The 23,313-nt window shown below is 54.3% G+C and overlaps 1 protein-coding gene across 1 annotated transcript in view; it reads left to right on the forward strand.

The window, feature by feature from the left end:
* Positions 1-23,313, forward strand: part of FAM102A (family with sequence similarity 102, member A) — a 37,983-nt gene extending 14,670 nt beyond the window's left edge. The window contains exons 2-11 of the mRNA XM_011931308.1: positions 12,733-12,853; positions 13,054-13,083; positions 15,775-15,891; positions 17,575-17,621; positions 17,764-17,918; positions 20,229-20,333; positions 20,416-20,611; positions 21,124-21,245; positions 21,338-21,407; positions 22,786-23,313. Of these exons, the coding sequence (XP_011786698.1) occupies positions 12,733-12,853; positions 13,054-13,083; positions 15,775-15,891; positions 17,575-17,621; positions 17,764-17,918; positions 20,229-20,333; positions 20,416-20,611; positions 21,124-21,245; positions 21,338-21,407; positions 22,786-22,831 (1,009 nt within the window). The 3' untranslated portion in view covers positions 22,832-23,313. The remainder of the gene's footprint in view (positions 1-12,732; positions 12,854-13,053; positions 13,084-15,774; positions 15,892-17,574; positions 17,622-17,763; positions 17,919-20,228; positions 20,334-20,415; positions 20,612-21,123; positions 21,246-21,337; positions 21,408-22,785) is intronic.

The following is a 23,313-nucleotide window of genomic DNA, read 5'->3' on the forward strand; positions in this document are numbered from 1 at the left end:
GAGTGTTTTGGGGCTGCCGAGTGGCTGCTCTGAGTGCTCCAGTGTCGGCCAGAGTGGCTTGGCTTCCAGAAACTTCTTGCTGCCTCCTTGCAGGAGGAGGTGCTGGCCATGCTAGGACTGTGAGCTGCTCCCCCTGACCCCCTGGCAGGAGCCAGACGCTGCTGTGCTGCCACGCTGGCTCTTCAACCCCTGGACAGATGCCTTGGCTGGTCCCCGGGGCAGGCTCCTCCCAGGCGGCTGTATTCTCTTCGGGGAAACACAAGGCAGATGTTGTCGATTTAAATTGTTTCCTTATTAGACTCTCTCTCTCCCTGGCCTGGGCTTGGTTTCATCAGCCGGGAACTCTGATTGCATCACTTTGCCGCTCACTCCTCTAGGAACCAGGCCAAGGCCTGGGAGAGCAGGCAGGGTGGGAGTGAGCGTGGCCGAGGGAGGGGCAGGCGAGGGACTTAAGCGATGGACTTAAGTGATGGGGCCCTGCTCTGGGGGACCAGCACTGTCAGGAACCCAGGAGCACAGCTGGAACCTGGAGTTCCACATGGCTGTCACAGCGCTACTGTCTCTTAGCTGGGTGCCCAGCTCCCTGCATCAGAATCACCTGGGAGCTTGTTTAAAATGCCCTTTTAAGGCCTGCAGCAGTAGCATTCAACCAGAGTTGATTTGGCGATCCCTGGAGACATTTTTGGTTGTCACACCTGGGGCTGTGCTACTGGCCGGTGCTGCTGAACATCCCACAGTGCACAGGACAGCCCCTCACAAAGAGAAACCCTGTCCTGCAGAGTCCATGGTTCTGACAGGGCTCACTGGGAATCTTCATTTGTCATGAGCCGGTGGAATGTTTTTTGGTTTTTGTTTTTTTCTTTTTTTTTTTTTTTTTTGAGATGGAGTCTTGCTTTGTTACCCAGGCTGGAGTGGGATGGCACGATCTTGGCTCACTGCAACCTCCACCTCCCAGGTTCAAGCGATTCTCCTGCCTCAGCCTCACGAGTAGCTGGGATTACAGGCGCGTGCCACCATGCCCAGCTAATTTTCACATTTTTAGTGGAGGCAGGGTTTCATCGTGTTGTCCAGGCTGGTCCTGAACTCCTGACCTCAGGTGATCCACCCTCTTCAGCCTCCCAAAGTGCTGGGATTACAGGCGTGAGCCACCGCGCCTGGCTGCCAGTGGATATTTTTATGTGAGAACCCCTGTCCTGCTGGACCTCACCCCTCTCTCTTTGCTTGTGAGTTTGCCCCCACCCTGGGCTTCGTGCTGGGCATGCAGTGGAGGTGAGATGTGGGTCTCTGAGTACTGCAACTGGGAAGACGAAGTGTTGAGAGTGGGCATGGGGTCAGGCTGGAGCCCTGTCACAGAGACTGGACTGCCCCACTGATACCCGGATTCCCTTTTCCTGACTTTCTGCTTCTGTGAGGGTTGCCAGCCAGGCATGTACTTTTGCTCCAACTCTGAGGAGAGCCCCTGATGGACCCATTTGACCCCTGTCTGTAGGGATCCTGTGAGCCTGGCAGCCTGAGGCCAGGAGGTGACTCCCACAGCCCTACGGCACCTGGCCCCGCGTCACCCTGGTGATGGAGACCTGGGGTTGTCAAGGCTCTGGGATCTTGTTGCACCTACTGGGCAGTAATGCTGGATCAGGCTGGGGCCAGGTGCTGGGGATGTGGCAGCGAAATGACCTCGGGACCACAGAGGCAGAATTCTGTGCATCCTCCCTCTGTTGAGCAGTGGAGAGAGGTGCTGTGGGACTACAGAGTCACACCAACAGCCCCGTGTGACGGGCAGGTCATCCTTTTACAGATGAGGAAGTTGAGGCTCATTGAGATGGGGCTCCCCAAGTCACTTGGTGGCCTCTTCTCCTCACCAGCCTCATCTACCCCCTGACTTTCCAGGGAGGCTCTTCCTGGGAGCCACCTCCCTCCTTCTGGGTCTTCCCTGTGCTGTTCCCACTGCCTGGGACCTCCTTCTCCCCAGGTCTTCACTCAGCTGACCTCTGCCTGAGGTCCCGGTTCTGATGTCACTGTCCAGGGAGCCTTCTCGGCCTCCTGCCCCCAGCCTGCTCTGTTCACAGCCCTCGTAGCTCCTTCTCCTTCCTGGGAGACTGGCGGTGACTGCAGTCATTCCTGTGTAATGACTGTGTCCCCCTCTCAACCAGGGGCTCCTCCAGGAGGTTGCTCGCATTGTGTCCTGCACCCTAAGCCAGCACCATAGTCAGTCCTCGTGGATGCATTGTAGAGGTCCCAGTCCAATTTGGGATATGGGTCCCTGTGTCTCCCCATACCACCCAGCATGCTTCCTGGGATGGGTCAGAGGATGGTCAACTCACTGGGCAGCCTTCCCAGGGCCGGGAGAGCTCCTGGAGAGTTCTGCCGGGCCAAGGACACCAGCCTGGTGGGGTGTTCTACTGTTTCCAGACAGCCCAGAAATAGCCAAATTCTGCTGCTGGGATGGCCACAGTGGCTGTGGTGGGTGCAGGGCTTGTCCCGCCTTGCTGAGATTTACATGTCTAATTGTATATCTTAAAGCTAAAAATGAAACCCAGTCTCTGTAATTACCTGTTCCTGGCAGCGGGTGGCTGGGGAAGCACGCCCTGCAACCCCAGGCCCAGGAGGGCCGTTCATCTCTGTCTCTTCCCAGGCGGGCAGCCAACCCTGCCAGCAAGTCCCATGTACTGCTTGGGGTGACTCCACTTGGTACCTTGGGAGGACCCAGGCCTTGAACCAGGTAGCTGATGTTCAGATCCCTTTTGTTTCTAAGCAGCTTTCCTAACCCATACCCTTTTCTCATTTTCAATTATGGAAACAACTCTTGGACAGAAACGAAGAAAGTGTCTCTGATAACCCTTCCACCGCACCTTTGGTCAGACCTGCTCTGAGCTCCCCTCCTGCCTTCTGGCCGTTATCCCCTCACACCAGTGTGAATAAGCCTCTTGACCAGGGAGCCTGAAGTCCAGGATTCTGGGTTAAAACAATCTCTTTCTCTGGACCTTGGTTCTATCATTTTAAAACTTCAGTTCTCCAGCCCAGATCTGGGCTACATTAGGGTAAGTGGGTGGTGGTGGGCAGTAAGGAGGGTCCGTGGTCCTATGATTTCGTTTTTCTTTTTTAATCGAGGTGGGATCTTGTTATGTTGCCCAGGCTGGTCTCCAACCCCCATCCTCAAGTGAGTCTCCTGTCTTAGCCTCCCAGAGTGCTGGGATTACAGGCGTGAGTCACCATGCCTGGCCTGTTTTCTTAATAAACATCTTATTTATAATTTTCCTTTATAGCTGCTCGTTTTAGCTTTTTTACACTTTCTGCTTTCTGAGACAGGCAGCTGTTGTGCATCTAGTCACTGCAGATGTGTGTTGGGTACTGGCGTGCATAGCACCCAGCAGCCCAGGCCTGCCCTCTTAGCACTTGCAGACCATGGAGGTCACAGCCAGCTCTGGTGGCACTCAGCTCTCAGGACCCTGGGCCCTCCCCCAAGGGTCTCATAGTGCTGGGGTGAGGTCGTTCTGCAGAGTGGCATTTCCACCCCGGGCCACAGTGCAGTCCCCGGGACTGCCAGGGAGTGGGCTCCTTTCAGTCAGGTGTGCTTTAAGAAACGCTCACAACGGATACTTCCTGTTCAAAACGAAGAAAAAAGGGACACCCATGCCCCCCATCCTTATCCTTTCTGTTCTTCCTTACTCACCCGAATCTCCAGACACTCCAGTGGCCAGAGGTGGCCTTTATTTGCAATTTGATGTGGGCACCTCCTGTTTTCTCTGTGCTTGTGGGCATTTACATATGTCACTTTAAAAAATTAAATAAAAATGGGGTCCTGTAGATCCCCTTCTGCATGTTCCCTTCCTGCAGGTCTGATGGGGCCATCCCTCTCTGCCGGGGAGCACAGCTCACCCTCCCTCCCCTCCTTCCCTTCTGGCGTTGTCTGCTGGGTACCATCAAAGCAGTCCTCATTACTTCCCAACTTCTGCTGCTGTGACCAGTTGCATACACGTGGACACCGCGGGGACTGCCCCTCCATACAGCCCCTCTGTAAGCTTGGGACCAGGGCTGCCTCTCCAGTCTCCCTGGCCCACACCCACCCCAGCACCCTCCACCCCAGCCACACTGGCCCCCAGCTCCTCCTTAAATGCGACAGACACATTCCTACCCTAGGGTCTTAGCACTTGCTGTTTCTCGTGCCCGGATTGCTCTTCCCCCAGGTATCTGTGGTATCTGTGGCCACTCGCTTCAGTCTTTGCTTAGATGTCACCTTCCCATGAAGACCTCCTCTGGCCCTCATTCCCTGGTGCCCCCATTGCTAGGGGTACTGTATGCCTCCCTGGTTGGTTCCTTTTTCTCTGTTGCACCACAGGCTAGCTGGCACGCATTTGCCTGGTTTTGTCTGTCTCCCACCCACTGCCAGAGTATAAGCCCCTTGAAGGCAGGGATTTCTGTCTTCTCTGTTTATTGCTTGTGTTCCTAGAGCCTTCAGCAGTGCCTGGCACCTGGTGGGGACTTAATAAAAGGTTTCTTAATGGATCAAGGCTCTGAGATGTCCTCAATCCTGACCTGGCCAGCTCCCAACCTGGGGCTCATGGCTGCCTGCCTGGCATCCTCATTTCTGCCTCTCATCACGAGCATCCTTCACCCCACCCTGGCCTGATCCTGCATTCATCTCCCCCCATAATCCCTGCCCCATGCATGGGACTTCATGCCACCTGCCTGGGGGTGCTCAGCTGTTTCCCACCAGAGGGGCCCCGGGACTGAGGGGGAGGCAGTGTGGGCTCTGAGTCAGCTCACAGCTGTGTCCCGGCTGTGACACAGGATCTGGACACAGATAGGGCTGGGGTCAAGACTAGCTCTGCTGTGACTTCGGGTGAGTTACGCAGCATTTCTGAGCCTCACTGTCCTCATCTGTAAAGTGGGCTGTGGTAGCAGTCACCTTTCAGTGTTGAAGAGTTCTTGGCGGCACACAGTAGGCCCTCAGGAGGTGGCCGCAGCTGCTGTGTTTTTTTTACCCTTGCTGTGACCTCTGGCCGTGGGCCAGGGTGAGGCTGCTTGCCTCTTCCCGTGGGAGTGGTGACTTCTAATAGGTGATTGTTCAGAGCCCTGTAGAAACAGGAGGGAGGCCCAGTGCTAATCCTGTGAGCTCTTCCTGTGGAGGTGGGGAATGTGCCTGGTACCTGAGCTAGGAGGGCTCCACGTGGCTTTCTCTGGCTTGGCCCTGGAACTGCAAATGGGCCTTAGGCTTCCTGGCTGGCGTTCCCACAGCAAACTCTCAAAAGGAAAGGGAGAAAGCCCACAATTCACTGTGAGCTTTTGTTCCCAGACACTAATCCCAATTCCACTGGGTGTTTCAACACGCCCAGAGCACCGAGCTGCCTCCCCAGGCCTCCAGCAGCTGCTTCCAACCCCTTGTGAAGTGCGGGGACCCATGGCCACTCCCCGCCTTCCCGCTTTCAAGCTTGGGCCGCCTCTGGCTGCTTGGGAAGTGTCTCTGCTCTCTTTGCCCTTCCACTCCCCTCCTCTGTGGCTGTTCTCAGCCTCTGCCTAAGCCACAGTCCACGGGGGCAAGACAGAGCCACTGTCAGAATCAGATGCAGTCTTCTCACACCCTTGAGGTCTGGCAGGACCTGCCCCTGCTCCTTCACCCATCTCATCCCCTCTGATCTCCTCCCAGCTCCTCTTCAGCCAGCGTCCTCTGCAGTCGTTTTCCACCTGCCAAGTGTGTTTCTGCATCAGGGCCTCTGCACTTGCTGCTGCCTCACCTGAAGGACTCTTCCCCCATCTTTGCTCAGTCCCCACTTCAGTCCAAGCCTTGCTCAGATGTCACTGCTCTAAGGGCCATCCCTAACCCGCCACCTGAAGTAGCCACACCTCATCTCTACCTGAACTCCCCACTCGCCTTCCCTGTGGTGTTCTCCATTTTTATATTTATCTGACCTACCACGTATTTAACAGCTTTATTGAGATATAATTCACATACCACACAATACACCCATTTAAAGTGTATGGTTCAGTGGTTTTTAGTATATTCACAGTTGCACAACCATCATCACAACCAATTTTACAACATTTTCATCACCCCAGAAAGAAATCCCATACCCATTAGCAGTTACTCCTTTTCCCCTCAAGTCCCCTGTGTTAGTCTGTTCTCACACTGCTATAAAGAAATACCCAAGACTGGGTAATTTACGAAGGAAAGAAGTTTAGTTGACTCACAGTTCCACATGGGTGCCGAAACTTACAATCATGGTGGAAGGTGAAGGGGAAGCAGGGACTTTCTTCACATGGCGGCAGGAGACAGAAGCAGGAGCAAAGGGGAAAGAGTCCCTTGTAAAACCATCAGATCTCATGAGAACTCACTCAGTATCATGATAACAGCATGGGGGAAACCACCCCCATGATCCAATCACCTCCCACCAGGTCCTTCCCTTGACACGTGGGGATTACAATTTGAGATGAGATTTGGGTAAGGACACAGAGCCAGACCATGTCATCCCCCATCCCTGGCAGCCACCAATCTAGTTCCTGTCACTATGGATTTGCCTATTCTGGACATTTCATATAAATGAAATCATAAACTCTATAGTTCTTTCTGGCTGGCTGCTTTGATTTAGCTTCATGTTTTCAAGGTTAATCCCAGTTAGCATGTATAAGTGTATCATTTCTCTTTATTGCTGAATGATACACCATTGTATGCATAGAACACATTTTATTTGTCCATTTACCAGTTGATGGACATTTGGGTTGCTTTCACCTTTTGGTTATGAATAATTCTGTGATGTACATTTGTGTACAAGTTTTTGTGTGGACACATTTCATTTCTCCGGGATATATACCTAGGGGTGGAATTGCTGGGTCGTATCATAACTCTATGGTTCACCTTTGGAGGAACTGCCATACTGTTTTCCAAAGGGAAAACACCCTTTGGAAACGGGCTGCACCATTTTACATTCTTACCAGCAGTGTATGAGGGTTCCAGTTTCTCCACGTCTTCCCCTTTGATTCTAGCCATCCTAGTGGGTGTGAAGTAGTATCTCATTTTAGTTTTGATTTTCATTTCCCTGATAGCTAATGATGTTAAGCATCTGCCTGTGTGCTTGTTGACCACTTGTGTATGTTCTTTGGAGAAATGTCTACTTGGATCCTTTCCCCATTTTTAATTGGATTATTTGTCTTTTTATTGAGTTGTGGGTGCTCTTTATATATTCTGGATACAAGTCCCTCAGATATCTGATTTGCAAGTATTTTTTCTTATTTTGTGGTTTTTCTTTTCTTTTCTTTTTTTTTTTTGACGGAGTTTCGCTCTTTTTGCCCAGGCTGGAGTGCAATGGCACGATCTCGGCTCACTAGAGAAGACAGAAATCCCTGCCTTCAAGGGGCTTATACTCTGGCAGTGGGTGGGAGACAGGCTGGAGTGCAATGGCACGATCTCGGCTCAACCTCCGCCTCCTGGGTTCAAGTGATTCTCCTGCCTCAGCCTCCCGAGTAGCTGGGATTACAGGCATGTGCCACCATGCCTGGCTAATTTTGTATTTTTAGTACAGATGGGGTTTCTCCATGTTGGTCAGGCTGGTCTTGAACTCCCAGCCTCAAGTGACCACCCACCTCGGCCTCCCAAAGTGCTGGGATTACAGGCGTGAGCCACCGCGCCCAGCCGTCTTCTTTTTTAAGATAGGGTTTCACTGTTTCACCCAGGCTGGGGTGCAGTTGTGCAATCACAGCTCACTGTAACCTCAGACTCCTAGGCTCAGGCCATCCTCTTGCTTCAACCTCCCAAGTAGCTGGGACTACAGGCATGCACCACCACTCATGGCTAATTTTAAAATTTTCTGCAGAGATGGGGTCTTGCTGTGTTGCCCAGGCTGGTCTCAAACTCCTGGCCTCAAGTGATCCTCTCACCTTGGCCTCCGAAAGTGCTGGGATTACAGGTGTTAACCACTGTGCCCAACTGAAAGTTTTTAATTTTGATGACATTCAATATATCTGTGTTTTTCTTTTATCACGTGTACTTTTGGTATTATATCCAGGAAATAGTTGCCTAATCCAAGGTCATGAAGATTTTACCTATATGCTTTTTTTTCAATATTTTATGGTTTAGCTCTTACACTTAGATCTTTGATCCATTTTCAGTTAATTTTTGTATATAGCATGAGATAGATAGCCCCCCGCACCACCTCCCTCACACATACACTTCATTCTCTTGCATGTTGATATCCAGTGTTCCAGTAATATTCATTGAGAAGACTATTCTTTTTCCCACTGAATTATTTTGGCACTGTTGTCAAAAATCAATTGACCATAAAAGTGAAGGTTTCTTTCTTTTTTCTGAGACAGAGTCTCCCTCTGTCGCCCAGGCTGGAGTGCAGTAGCGCCGTCTTGGCTCACTGCAACCTCCGCCTCCTGGGTTCCAGTGAGTCGTGTGCCTCAGCCTCCCAAGTAGCTGGGATTACAGGCATACGCCATCATGCCTAGCTAATTTTTGTATTTTTAGTAGAGATGGGGTTTCGCCGTGTTGGCCAGGCTGGTCTCTAAGGTTTATTTCTAAACTTTTGTAAACTGAATAATCTCAGTTGTATTCCATTTGTCTATCCTCATGCTAGGACCACCTGTTCTTGGTTATTGTAACTTTGTAGATAATTTGAAATAAAAAATGTGAATTTTAAAATTATGTTTTACTTTTTAAAGACTGTGTTGACTATTCTGGTCCCTTAGATTTCCATGTAAAGTTTAGGATCAGCTTGTCAAAGTTCTGCCAAGAAGCCAGTGTGGGGCTTTGATAGGGATCGTGATGAATTTTAGAACTATTTGGGAGTATCATCTTGACAACATGTCTTCCAATCCATGAACATGGGATGTCTTTCCATTTATTTAGATCTTTAATTTCTTTCAGCAATGTTTTGTAGTTTTCCAGAGTATGTATTTTGTACTTTATTAAATTTATTCCTATGTATTTTTTTCTTTTTGATGCTATTGTACATAGAATTGCTTTCTTTGTTTCATTGTAAATGTTTGCCAATATATAGAAATAATTGATTTTTGTATATCGATCTTGTATCCTGCAACTTTTCTGAACTCATGCATTATTTATTTATTTATTTGGTTATTTATTTTTGTTGTTTGTTTGTTTGTTTTGAGACAGGGTCTCACTCTGTTGCCCAGGCTGGAATACAGTGGTTCGATCTCAGCTCACTGCAACTTCTGCCTCCTGGGTTGAAGAGATTCTCTCATCTCAGCCTCCCAAGTAGCTGGAACTATAGCTACCTGACCTCAAGTGATCCGTGCCCACCTCTGCCTCCCAAAGTGCTAGGATTACAGGCATAAGCCACCACACCTGTAATCATATATTAGGCCAGGCATCGTGGCCCATGCCTGTAATCCAGCACTTTGGGACGTGATGGCAGGCAGATCACTTGAGGTCAGGAGTTCAAGACCAGCCTGGCCAACATGGCAAAACCTTATCTTTACTAAAAACACAAAAAATTAGGCCGGGCGCGGTGGCTCAAGCCTGTAATCCCAGCACTTTGGGAGGCCGAGACGGGCGGATCACGAGGTCAGGAGATCGAGACCATCCTGGCTAACACGGTGAAACCCCGTCTCTACTAAAAATACAAAAACTAGCCGGGCGAGGTGGCGGGCGCCTGTAGTCCCAGCTACTCGGGAGGCTGAGGCAGGAGAATGGCGTAAACCCGGGAGGCAGAGCTTGCAGTGAGCTGAGATCCAGCCACTGCACTCCAGTCCGGGCGACAGAGCGAGACTCCGCCTCAAAAAAAAAAAAAAAAAAAAAAACAAAAAATTAGCCAGGTGTTGTTGTGGTACATGCCTATAATCCCAGCTACTCAGGAGGCTGAGACACGAGAATCACTTGAACCCAGCAGGTGGAGGTTTCAGTGAGCCAAGATCACACCACTGTACTCCAGCCTAGGCGACAGAGTGAGACTCTGTCTCAAACTATAATAATAATAATAATGGCCGGGTGTGATGGCTCATGCCTGTAATCCCAGCACTTTGGGAGGCCAAGGGGGGCAGATCACCTGAGGTCAGGAGTTCAAGACCAGCCCAACCAACATAGTGAAACCCCCTCTACCAAAAATAGAAAAGTTAGTCAAGCATGGTAGCATACACCTGTAATTCCAGCTACTTGGGTGGCTGAGGCAGGAGAATTACTTGAACCCGGGAGGCAGAGGTTGCAGTGAGCTGAGATTAGGCCCTTGCACTCCAGCTTGGGCAATGAAAACGAAACTACATCTCAAAAAAAAATAAATAGTTTTTTAGTGGATTCCTTAAGGGTTTTCTGTATAAAAGATCAAGTCATCTGTTAATATAGTTTAGTTCTTCCTTTCCACTAGTAGGTATTTTTCATGTTTATTTGTTCTTCTTCTTTCTCCTCCCACTAGACTGTAAGCTGGTTACTGCTGTGTTCCCAGTGCCTAGAACACGGCCTGGCACACACTGGTGCTCAGTTGTTTGATGATGAATGAATCATCGTCATGAATGAATGAATAAGTGGAGCCAGCATGACTAGGCTCAGGTGATGCCCCCAGCCCAGGGCCCCCACTCCTGTGGCACCTACTTATAGGGCTTAGATCTGTCCCTTCCTCCCCTGTCTTCAGCCCTGACCTTTTCTGCTTGTCCCCAGTCTTGGTTGCAGAGGGTTGTTGGAGCTCACCCTCCTAACAGGCTAGGTGCATTCTGGTTCTCTTGGTCCCTGGTGTCCTCACAGAGCCTTCACCAGGCCGGGCACTTTGCAGGATTCATTTCACTCAGTGCTCCCACAACAGTGGCCACGACAGGGGTGGCGTGCCCCAGTGAGTGTGCAGGTGTGGCCCAGGTCTGCCTGCCCTGTTGGCCCTTGTCACAGCCTTGGCAGGAGCACAGGGTAAGCCTTGGTCACATCCTCAAAGCCTTGTGGAGCCAAGAAGGGGTTGCCTGGAGGGGGCTCCTCATAGAAGGTGAGGCTTAGGGGCTTTCATTGGCTAGGAAAACGGGACTCCCTCATTCATGCTGTTCCCTCTCTCTGGAACTGTCTCCTCCACCTGGCTACTTCCCAGGCTCATTCTATCCTGAGCTTGAATGTCACCTTCCCTGACTCACCCCTTCCCCCGCCCTCTCCTGGTGACACTGAGTCATCACTGGGTAAATACAGTCTGCAGTGGCTCATCCCAGCACCTGTTTGGCACTCAGAGACCTGGGTGGTGCCTCAGGGGCACAGCAGGGTACTGCAGGCCCCACAATGCCACGGGTTCTCCTTGCCAGGCTTTCCCGGGCTCCTGAGCCGAAGTGGCGACTAAGAGCCCTGACTCTGAAGTCAGACAGTCCTGGGTTTAAATCCTGCTTTGCCAGTCACTGGGGATGTGAGCTCGAGTGGCAGGTAGGGTGGCCTTCTCTTGGAGCTTCAGTTCCCTCAGCAGTAGAAGCGGTGGCATAGAGCCCACCTTGCAAGACTGCCGTGCAAAGCAAACCTGGCGATGCTCAGGGGAGGGTTGACTGTGGCCCTCTCCGACCCTCCCTGAGGCCTCGATCTGGCAGTTAACCCGCTCTCCTCGGGTCACTTCCTTAGCTGTCCCCTTGGCGGTTCTGGTTAGGAGGATGAGCTGGAGATAACGTCTCTAACACTGTCCCCTCCCTTCCCTGGCCACCCCTTCCTGAGCACAGGCTCTGCCAGGCAGGCTCTGTGGAGATGCGGAGCTGCTTGGGGATGCAGAGCTTAGTTCCGTCACGTGCCACTGCCACCCCCAGATCCTGCCGAGGCCCCCCGCAGCAGTTGGGAGGGGCTTGGATGAGCTGCTGCCACTGGCTCCCACTCACTCCCAGAGCACAAAGCATCTCTCCAGTAAAGGGGTGCTGAATTTTTCAGCGTGGTCATGCTCTCCAACTCAGGAGGAATGGGGAGGGGGGCTAGAAGACCAGAGCCCTCTGCTTAGTATTGGTGAAGCTTTCTCCACACCGAGTCCAACTACTTGGGTTAATCCCTGTTCTGCTCTTCCCTGTGGTGGCCTCAGGCGAGGGTCTTAGCCTCCGGGCCCCCGGTTTCTTTGGGGATTAGGCTCATGATGTGGCTGCTCCAGACAGAGGTTGGAAAGGTTTGGCATGACCACCTTTCTCTGGCACTTGGAGCGGGCTCCAGGGCCTGCTGGCTCTTGTGAAGTTCTTTGAACAGTGCCGGGCACATGGGAAGCGCTGTGTGGGTATCAGCTGTTGTTACTACTGCCACTGTTGTTATTAGTGGTGAAGAATTGGGCTCTGGAGTCAGGAGGAACCAGGCTTCAGGCCCAGCTCAGCTATCTACTGGCTGGGAGGTGTGGGGCAGCTTGCCTAGCCTTGGTCTCTTCATCTGTGAAATAGGCTGAGTAGTCCAGCCTAAGACTGTTGTGAGGGTCACGAGGCGGTTGGCAGAGCCTGGCTTTGGAGGAGGTAATGGCAGTGCAGGGAACTGCCCAAGGTCTCAGAGCAAGGTGGCGGGAGCAGCGCTGGGTGCAGAGGGAGGCTCTGCAGGTTGCCAGGCTTCCCGGGGAGGGACAGCTGCCCTAGCTCACCTCACCCCTGCCTTGTGTTTATCTCATTTTTATTACCTTTTTGCTGTTGTTTTTACAACTACACAAGTACATTCTTGTGAAAACACAGCTACTTTGTGACACGGTGAAAGTGAAGCTTCGCACTGCCTCACTCCCAATGGGCAGGGCTCTTGCTGTGTCCCTGGTACCACAGGGGGTCCCCTGGCGCAGATGCACATGCCTGTGCTCACCTGTCACCTCTGGCCTGCAGGGAGGAGGTACAGGAGAACTGCGTGCGGTGGCGAAAGAGGTTCACCTTCGTGTGTAAGATGAGTGCTAACCCGGCCACCGGCCTGCTGGACCCCTGTGTCTTCCGCGTGTCTGTGCGCAAGGTGAGGCCAAGGGTGCATGTGGGGCTGCTGGGCTGGGCGGTAGGCCCCTCCCCTCATGAGTCCGCACCCCCAGCTGAAAATGGGGAGAGTTGCTCTGCCCCTTGCCTTCCTCCCCTCAGATCTGGGGGGACTGGGGGAGATGCATGAGGTCCCTGGGATTCCCCAGTCAACTTGCTGCTCGTGTCTCCCTCCTTGTGCAGGAGCTGAAAGGCGGGAAGGCTTATTCCAAGGTAAGAGGGGCTATGTGAAGGGGCGGTGGGATGGAATGTGGGGTGGCACGGGACAGGCACAAGGGAAACCTCCAGCCCCTTCTCTGCCACAAGCAAGAGACACTCAGCCCTACCTGAGATGCGTTATTTTTTAGAAATATCTTTATTGATGGCCTTTGCACTCAGTATAAAGGCAGCATATGGTTGTTGGAATATAAATGGTACAGAAGTTCACTGAGCAAAAGGGCCAGTTTCTGTCCCCTTTCCTCTCTCCCGGCCTCTTTCTGGGACCCCATTATTGGGATTGATTAAGACCTTTGCAGACCTTGTAAGAAGGAAAAAAGGAAATATGCTATACAAAGAGAGCAGCGAATAAAAATCTATGCATGTGGTTTAGAGAAATGCAAAATGAGCACCCTCTATGTGTACTTAAGTGCATGCAAACAACATGATTTTTTTTGTTCTGGTGACATTGTCTTGCTCTGTTGCCGAGGCTGGAGTGCAATGGTACAATCTTGGCTCACTGCAACCTCCACCTCCCGGGTTCAAGCAGTTCTCCTCCCTCAGCCTCCCGAGTACGGCTGGGCATGGTGGCTCATACCTATAATCCTGGCACTTTGGGAGACGGAGGCAAGCGAATTGCCTAAGCTCAGGAGTTCAAGACCAGCCTTAGCAATATGACAAAACCCCATCTCTACTACAGTTGCAAAAAAAATTAACCAGGTGTGGTGGTGCACGCCTGTAATCCCAGCTACTCGGGAGGCTGGAGCACAAGAATCGCTTGCACCAGGAGTGTGGAGGTTACAGTGAGCCGAGATCGTGCCACTGCATTCCAGCCTGGGTGACAGAGCAAGACTCTGCCTCCAGATAAATAAATAAATACATACACAGATTTGCAGCTTGGTTTTTTACTTAATCCATCCTGGGCATCTTTTTATGTTATCACAAATTTCTATGTGCTTTCTAAGGGCAGCAGTGTCCTGTGGCATGGCTGGCGATGGTTGACTCAGCCAGCCCTGCTGCTAGACATGTGCATTGTTACCAGGGTTTCACTGCACCCACAGACAGTTCACCCCTACATAGTATTAATAAGAGCTTTTCTACTGAGTAAAGAGGGAGAAGACAGCTCTGGTTTTGAATAAGCCTGCTCTGCCTTCCATCCCTCTTCTCCATGGTGGACTCTTGGCCTCCTCTTCTCATCTCCTGGGAGGCTTAGCCCAGTGGCAGGAAGGTGGGCTCCATCAGCTGGGAGGGGAAATGCCTTCGCCTCACCTCTCACCCGAGGGAGGTGCTATACAGGGCGCGGCCCTTCCCCCTGACCAGAGCTCAGGAACTCAGCCAGCTGGGCCGTGCACTCTACCCTGGCCCGGGGCGCTGACGTCCCTCTCCAGAAGCAGAGAGCAATATGGCTGGAGCCAGGCTGTAGAGGGTGCCGTCAGAGTGGAAATTTCTCTGATTCACACGGTGAGGACTGCTGCCCAGCCAGGAAAGGAATTACCAGCAAACACCTGGGAGCATCTCGCCTCCACTGGCAAACATTTACCAGGCACCCAGCACATGTCAGGCACTGCCAGGCCCCTTCCCTTCTGTTCTGTAATTGAACTCCCACTGCAGGCTTTACTCCCATTATACAGAGGAGGAAACTGAGGCCCTGAGAAGTAGCTGGGCGTGGTGCTGATCAGGCCTAGTTTCAGTCCTGTCTCTGTTGGGTTAGCTGTTTGGCCCTGGGCAAGCTTCTTCCCCTCCCTGAACTTAGTTTTCTCATCTGTAAAATGGGGATTAGTCTGAGTCCATAGCAGGGCTAGGATGTGAATCCACTTTCCTGATTCTGGTGTGTGTGCCCTGAACACTGCAGTAGAGACTTGCAGGCAGCAGGTACTTGACACCCATCCCTCATTGGTTCGGTTGGGTTCAAACATTGGTTCAAACATTTCGTTATCTATCTATTCTGAGCCTGTTGTATCTGGAGCAGAGCTGGGCAGGAGGTGGAAAGCAGAGGCTCTGGGGCCTCCTAGACCCTTTGCAGAGGGAACCGGAGATGTCCTCCAAGTCCCCAAGCCTGGCACCACCTTGTCTCAACCTCAGTTTCCCCTCCAGGTCTAGCAGACTTGGCCTCCATCCACAGGGCTTTCTTAGCGCATGCCCTCTTTGCACTTACTCCCACTTCCCTCCCCATCCCTCGATCCTCTGCCCAGAGTTCCTGAGGGCCTGTTCAGACCCTGAACTCTGCCCAGCAGCCCCTCACTCTGGCCTCTACCAGGGTGCCTTCCCTGGGGCTCCTGCTTATCCTGCAGTGCCCCTCCCCTGTGGGGGTGTCCCATCACTTCCCACAGGCCTTCCCTCCTTTCCTGCCTGCTGACCCGGCAGCTCCCTACAGCACGGCCTTGTCTCCCGGGGAACAATGCATCTGTGTCACGGACAACAATGTCCTTTCATGTCAGGCGCACTGGCCCCGGTGCACGCCGGGACGTGGCACAAAGGGTGCTTTGTCCAGCTCAGGGATGTGAGCTCCTGGCTTTGCCATGTTGGTGCTGCCGACCGGGGGCCTCTGTCCTTGGGTCCAGTTATGCAACAGTCAGTCAGGGCTGTGGGGTGGGCCCAGGGGCTTTGTCTGTCTCCCTCCCCAACTTTTGCCAAGTTACCCCTTCTGGGCTTTCGCCAGTCAGGAGTCCACACTCTCTCAGCCTCCCACACGCTCCTCTCACCTCCTAGCTGGGCTTCGCTGACTTGAACCTGGCCGAATTTGCGGGCTCGGGCTCCACGGTGCGCTGCTGCCTGCTCGAGGGATATGACACGAAGAACACTCGCCAGGACAACTCCATCCTTAAGGTACCAGGGATCCTGCCGCCTCTGCCACCCTGACCACGGGGTGGGGACAAACCAGGCTGCTCATCAGAACCCCCTGGAGAAGGGTTGTTAAAAATACAGGCCTTACCTGAATAGGTAGACATCGGGAAGGTGCAAGTCCAGGAATCAGGAAACCACTATCAGAGGGAGGCCTGGCTCAGCTGCTGGCCTCAGTTTCCCCATCAAGATCAGGGCGGGGCCCTGATTGTCTCCAAGGTTTGGCAGGCGCTTGGCAGTGGGTCCACATCATGCTGACTGCATGCTCTCTCTTCTCTCGTGGTCCCCTGACAGCAGCTCCACGAGCTGTGGTATCTTTGATTAGTCCCAGCTTCAAATGGGAGGAAGTTGAGGCACAGACATTAAGTCATTTACCTGGAGTCACAGACAGGGCTGGCATCTGACCCCCAGCCAGTTGGCCCAGCTCCTAATCCTGCCCCAAGTGACAGGCGGTAGGTAGTCTGGCCCCTAGTGGATTATCAGCGAAAACGATGGCTGCTGAGGGCTCTGGGGCAGGCATGGGCAGGTTTCCAATAGCCAGGGCAGCCCCACCCCCAGGCAGCTGCCTTGTTGGCCTTTTGGGAACAGAAATGTCTGGGTGTCCATCATCAGCACACCTCTCTTCCTCTGTTTCCACACCTTCCACCTGGCCAGGAAAACAGGCTGTCCAAACAGCACCTCTGCAAGGGGACCCAGGGAGAGCCTATTGTATCTGGAGCAGAGCTGGGCAGGAGGTGGTGAGCAAGGACTCTGAGGCCTCCTAGACCCTTTGCAGAGGGAACCGGAGATGCCAGAAACGGTCCAGACTGATTGTCTTGGGAGCCGGAGCCTTTCAGCCTCAGTCAGGCTGAAAAGCACAGGCACAGTAGCCCTGTGCACCTCAGGCCAGATCAAGGGAGCCTGGGGGCCAGGTAGCCTTGGGTTCAAGGGCAACTCCCCCACGTCCTGTCTGCAGGGTCTCGGGAGTCACTTCCTCTCTCTGAGTCTTGGTTCCCTCATCAACAGCCTGGGGCTAGGCTGCTTTCATAGTCGAGTGAATAAGCTATAGAAAGCATCAACCTAGTGGTCACCGTTTCATAAGTGGTGGCCCCAGCATCTGTGCCCCTCTTTCCCACCTGCTCATCCTTTGCCTGTCACTCCATCTCAGCCTAGATTTTAGGATCCAAATGTTGCTACATTTGGGCTGTTAAGTTTGCAATGACTTCATGCTTTATTCATCAGACTTTCACCAAACCCTGCCCGCCACCTGCTGTGCCAGGCCCCATGAGCCCTCTTCCCTCTCCTGCCTGCTGGGTTGAGCTCTGTACTCCTTACACAGGGCCGGGGGTGAGTGTGTGACTCCACCCTGGAGAAGCTCACTGTCTAGGCCTGTAGCTGACTGCAGTCCGCTTACTCTGCCAGGTGCAGGGCTGAGCCCAGGCCTCAGTTTGCTATGCCCTCCCCTCTGGTCTGCCAGGCAGGCCTTGGTACCATCTCTGTCCTCCACACAGGGAAACTGGGCTCAGAGAGGTTAGGTGACTTTGCCAGAGCCCCCAAGCCAGAAGGAGGCAGAGAGACAGGATTGGAGTCCAAGCCCTTCTGAGGCCAGAGCCGAAAGGCTGCAGGGGGCCTTGCTCCTGGGCGGGCTGTGGGTGGCCAGGGCACGGCTGATTGCTCCCCTTGCCACAGGTCACCATTGGTATGTTCCTGCTCTCTGGAGACCCCTGCTTCAAGACGTGAGTGCTGGCACAGGCCCAGGGGGCGGATGGGAGCCCAGTCCTGGGCACTGGGGATGGAGGAACAGGGACTCTTGGTGTCCTCCATTTTCGTCTGGTCCTGAAGCGGGGCACCCTAGTCACACCTGTCTGTCTTCCCAAGGCCACCATCTACTGCCAAGTCCATCTCCATCCCAGGCCAGGATTCCTCCCTGCAGCTGACATGTAAGGGTGGCGGGACCAGCAGTGGTGGCAGCAGCACCAACTCCTTGACTGGGTCCCGGGCCCCCAAGGCCCGGCCCACCATTCTCAGCTCAGGTACAGTTCCTCATCTGCCCACCCCTCCCCTGCTAGCGGCCCAAGGGCTTTACCTCCATGTCATGCCCAGGTGCCCAGGGAGATGCTGAGTGAGGGGAAGGTGATGGTGGGAGGGCGTTTGCATGCTCCTACTGGGCTGATGAGATCTGAGCACCTTGTGTGCGCCGGCTGTGCTGCTGGGCCCTGAGATCACAGCAGTGCCCTGGACTGAGACTGACGTGGCCTCCCCATCCTCATGGCCCTGCAGTCTAGCAGGAGAAACAGGCCTCAACCAAGTCATAGATAAATGACATGCATGTCTACCTGCAAACAGGATACGAGCTGGGGAAGACAGGCCCAGAAGGTGGGATCCATCCGGGGCCAGGGAAGGCTTCCCTGAGGATGTGGTGTCTGAGCTGCATTTGGGGGGTGAGGCACAGTATACCTGGCAGAGGAACGTGCTGGGAGCTCTTGCTCTCCCACGTGCTCTATGACCTTGACTGGCCAGTTTGCCTCTCCCTGTCTCAGTGTTCTCTGGAAAATGGGATTGGTAATAGCAGTTACATCCCAGGTCACTTTGGGGATTAACTATCCACATGTGGGCACCTGCCCCGCACATGGTAAGCACTCAGTGGGCACTCTGGTTTTTGTTTTTGTTTTTTTAGACAGAGTCTCACTCTTGTCACTAGGCTGGAGTGCAGTGGTGCAATCTCGGCTCACTGCAACCTCCGCCTCCTGGGTTCAAGCATTTCTCCTGCCTCAGCCTCCGGTGCTCAGGCGAGCACCACCATGCCCAGTTAATTTTTTTTTTTTTTTTGTATTTTTAGTAGAGACAGGATTTCACCATATTAGCCAGGATGGTAGCCAGGATGGTCTTGCTGTCCTGGTCTCGTGATCTGTCTGCTTCGGCCTCCCAAAATGCTGGGATTACAGGCGTGAGCCACTGTGCCTGGCCGGGCACTCTGTTTTTATTACATTATCACTGGTACTAATGTTATGAAAAATGTGAAAGAGCCCCAACCCCCAGAGGAGATGGCGTGGCAATTAGGAGGAGGGGGTGCTGCCAGGACAGGAGGCTCTGGCCTGCCCCCAGGTGTTTGCTGGGCCCCCTCAACCCTAAGCAGGGCCCCCAGAGGTATGAGCCTTGGACCACCCCCAGGTGATTAGTGAACAAGGCATCAGTGAACAAGGCATCAGGTGGCAACCCTGATTGTCCCACAGAATCAGAGCACAGGCCTTGTGTGGCCCAGCAGATGCTTGCCGAGTGATTCTGCCTCTGCGAACTGGGAGCGGTGAGGGACCCTCTGACCTCAAGGGTCTGGCCTTCCTTCACTCCCTTTTCCCCTGCAGACCCAGCCAGCTGAGGCCCGGAACAGAAAGCTGGGGGCTTCCCAGCACAATTACTCTCTCCAGCCCCTGGATGGGAGTCCCCAGAATAGAGATGTATCTGGGGATCAGACCACCCCAGCACAGGTGGTGCCTTCGTGTGAAGTAGAAGATGCCCCTCCCCCAGGCAGGGTGGGACTTGAGTGCCCACTTGCCTCTGGAGCTGGGCTCCCCCCATATGCAGAGAACCCGTTGGGGACTTGAAAAGCCACATAGTTATAGATGGGCACACAGGCCAGCCTGGGGTATCACAGGCCAGCCTGAGGTGTGTTGGGCAGGAAGGCAGGTGGGTACTCAGAGCTCTGGGTAGGTCCCACCTGGTCCCTTATGCCTCCTGCTGGGGAGTGCCAGGAAAATCTGTTTTGAAGTTGGGCTTACGGGTAACTTGGGACAGGACTGTGGGCCTGTCCCTTTGGGCCAGCCTGCTCCCCTTCACCCTGTCCCTTCTACTCCAACTCTGCTGACCCAGGCCCCTTCCAGCCTCGGGGCCTCTGCAAGTGCTGTTCTCTGTGCCTCGAAGGCCCTTGCCTTCCTGAGGCCTTAGCCGGCTCCCTCCAGCGATGTGTCTTGGAGGTCTGCCATTAAGGCCATTTCCTTGGAGAAGCTTCCCTGTCCTCAGACTGGGCCAGGCCCCCAGTAAGCACTGCTCCCTGCTCTGCACCTCTCACTGCACTTGTGGGTGGTGGAGGCAGTTTTTGTTCAGCACTCCTCCTCGCTGGCCCGTGGTGGGCACCCACACAAGGACGCCCTCTGTGGAATCAGCGGACCTGGGTTCAGAGGGTGGCCTGTGGCTCAGGCTGGTTGCTGCTCCTCTGAACCTGTTTTTCAGTCTGTTAAATGGCACCCCGCCATGGGAGGCTCTGTGAGGGCACGCTGTGAAGGGCAGTGGCGAGCAGCACTGGGTGACCCCTGTCACCTCACCCCTTGCCACTTTCTGCCTTCCAGGGCTGCCAGAGGAACCCGACCAGAACCTGTCCAGCCCTGAGGAGGTGTTCCACTCTGGCCACTCCCGCAACTCCAGCTATGCCAGCCAGCAGTCCAAGATCTCTGGTGAGTGGCTGCCTGGCCCTGCCCCTGCGGCCTTCTCCTTCGGATCCCCCATTATGACGCTCCCCTGCGGCACCCCCAACAGGCTACAGCACAGAGCACTCGCGCTCCTCCAGCCTCTCAGACCTGACGCACCGCCGCAACACGTCCACCAGCAGCAGCGCCTCTGGGGGCCTTGGCATGACTGTGGAGGGCCCTGAGGGCAGTGAGCGGGAGCACCGGGCCCCAGAGAAGCCGCCGCGGCCACCCCGGCCCCTGCATCTGTCTGACCGCTCGTTCAGGTGAGGCCTACTGCTTGGTGCCCCCTGGAGAATAGACCCCTCCCAGTAGTGCCTTGAACCTCCGCTTCTTTACCTGTAACACAGGGACCGTAGGGTCCCCAACTCAGTGGGTTGGGTGGTGATGATTCCACCAGCTCATGGCCCTGAAGGGTGCAGCCATGCCCGGCATGCAGCAGGTTCTGTTCATGGCTGCTGTTGTGGTTTTGCGGATCGGACAAGAGCACAGTCTGTGGGCCTGACAACTGGGCTAAGCCTTAGAGCCACTCCTTATGCGCTGGATGGCCTTGGGAAGCTGACTTACCTGCTCGTTGCCTGGCATCCTCATCTATAAAACCAGCTCATGATGGCAGGTGCACCCTATTGTGCACACAAGGGTTCAGTGAAGCACAGCACGGAGCACACAGGGACATTCTGAGCACTGCTGCAGCTGGCCGGCATTATTGTCATGGTTTTGTGCTTGTGCCTGTTACTGCTCTGACCGTTGTGACTTGCCCCCCCAAAATCCGACCCAGGCGGAAGAAGGACTCGGTGGAGAGCCACCCGACCTGGGTGGATGACACGAGGATCGATGCGGATGCCATCGTGGAGAAGATCGTGCAGAGCCAGGACTTCACGGATGGCAGCAACACCGAGGGTGAGCCGCGCCGGGCTGGTGGGGGTGAGGCCACCTGCTCCAAGGGCTAGCCCTGCCCCACTCAGCCTCCATCCTCCCCTGTGTTCCCACAGACAGCAACCTCCGGCTGTTCGTGAGCCGCGATGGCTCCGCCACACTGAGCGGCATCCAGCTTGCCACCAGGTAGGGCAGGCTCAGGGAGGGGTCGTTGGGGCGGCTGGGGCTTGGGGGTGAGAGCAGAGTCCCCACAGTCCACTCACCTGGCCTTGAATGCCAAGTCTTGTCGCCACAGTGTGACCCTGGGCCTGTCATGTCTCTGAAGCTCCCTTTCCCCATCCGTCAGGCGGTGTGGACACCACCACCTCACCTGGGAGCCTGGGGCAGTGAGGGCACGGACAGGTTCGGTCAGTTCCCATGGTTCACAAGGTCACCTTGGGCAATGCCTGGCACAGGGCTCGGCACACAGCAGGGGCCTCACACGTTTATTTAGAATCCTCCCTTCCCCTTCCTCCCAGCTCCAGGGACTGGGAACAATGGTGGTGGTGATGCCTCATGGGTTTACTGAACAAATCTTTCCCTAGCACCATCTAGGCACCAGGCCCTGAGCGAAGGCCTGGTTTAACGCAGGCTGCTGCCTACACGGCATCCACAGATGGCGGGGATAGACAAGACCAAACTTGCAGGAACTACAGTTTATAGAGTCTATGCCGCATCACAGGCATTCATTCGGAGCATGTTGACTGTGTGCCTGGCTCTCCATGTGCTTTTGGCTCACCGAATGAAGGAGCGAGTGAGCAAATGAGCTTCCAATGGGCAGGCTACTGAGGGCAGGTGGGGAGCCTGCCTAACCTCCACATCCCCAGGGAAGAGGCATGGCCAGGCTGCTGCGCAGAGGCTGCCCTTTCACGCTGCTCTGCTGACTCCTGCTGGCCACAGCCTGGAATGGCAGCTGTCACCTTGCAGTAGCCTTCCTGGGCTGCTCTGAGGTGGGGGTGGGGGAGCGGTGAGCAGGAAGGAAACTGAGGGGCTGGCTTCCTTAGGGGTTTGTAAACACACCCCTCCCTGGCCCCCTCTGAAAATGAGGAAGCATCTCCGGGAAAGAAACCAATCTGGTTGGGAGTGAGATCACAGCAGAGCTACATGCTGAGCCCTGAGAGTCCCCGACTCCAGGACTGGGCCTGGGCTCAGCAGGGAAAGGAGCTGACCAGGTTTCCTGACTTCCCACTGCCCTCTTGGCCACCCTCACATCCCTCTGAGCCTCAGTTTCTTCCCCTGTCAAGTGGGGCAGGGTGCAGTCACTCCCTGCCAAGGTGACTGTGAGGATGGCATGGCACAGCCAGACGTGCCTGGAAGCGCTCTGCAGGCCCCACAGACTGATGCTTACTATCTGTGTCACTGTGGGCAAGGGACTTACCATCGCTGGGCCTTGGTTTTGGCCCCTTTGCAACACGGGACTGGTTAACAGCACCTGCTTGTGAAACACCTCCAAAGGCCTGGTCCAGTGGAGCGCTCAGGAAATGGGACATTGATGGGGACATGCTGACCTGTCTCTCACCTGCAGGGTCTCTTCTGGGGTCTACGAGCCAGTTGTGATTGAAAGCCATTGAGGAGCAGGTGTCTGGGCTGGAGAAGAGTCCTGCTTTCTCTGGAGTCCAGACCCGCATCATTCCATGAGGAACGTTCCCCTTCAGATCACCTCTGCGCCATATCTCCTCCATGCCTCCTCCATGCACTCCAGTCCACACTGTCCCCCTAGCATCATTCCATTGCCCTCCCATCCATGCTGGGACCCTCCTGGCCCACCAAGGCCCAGGCACCACTGTGAATATTCTCCTCTGAACCACTAGAGGGCAGGCCAGGCGGGCCCATGCAGCTCGTGGACAAGAAGGAGCTGGCCAGGACTGTTGCTGCCAGAGACTGACCCGGCCCTCTGGCTGAGGACATGCAGCAGCTCCTAAATGTAGAGATGCCTGTGACTGAGGGGCTTCTCTACCTGTGTCCCCACTCACTCCAGGAGCACTGGCTTTGGTCACATCTTAGCGGCAGGGCCTTGCTCCCTTGCTCTGGTCGGGGGGGGGGGGGGGGGGGG

Source organism: Colobus angolensis, unplaced genomic scaffold, assembly GCF_000951035.1.
Source record: "Colobus angolensis palliatus isolate OR3802 unplaced genomic scaffold, Cang.pa_1.0 Scaffold9, whole genome shotgun sequence".
Classification (NCBI taxonomy): domain Eukaryota; kingdom Metazoa; phylum Chordata; class Mammalia; order Primates; family Cercopithecidae; genus Colobus; species Colobus angolensis.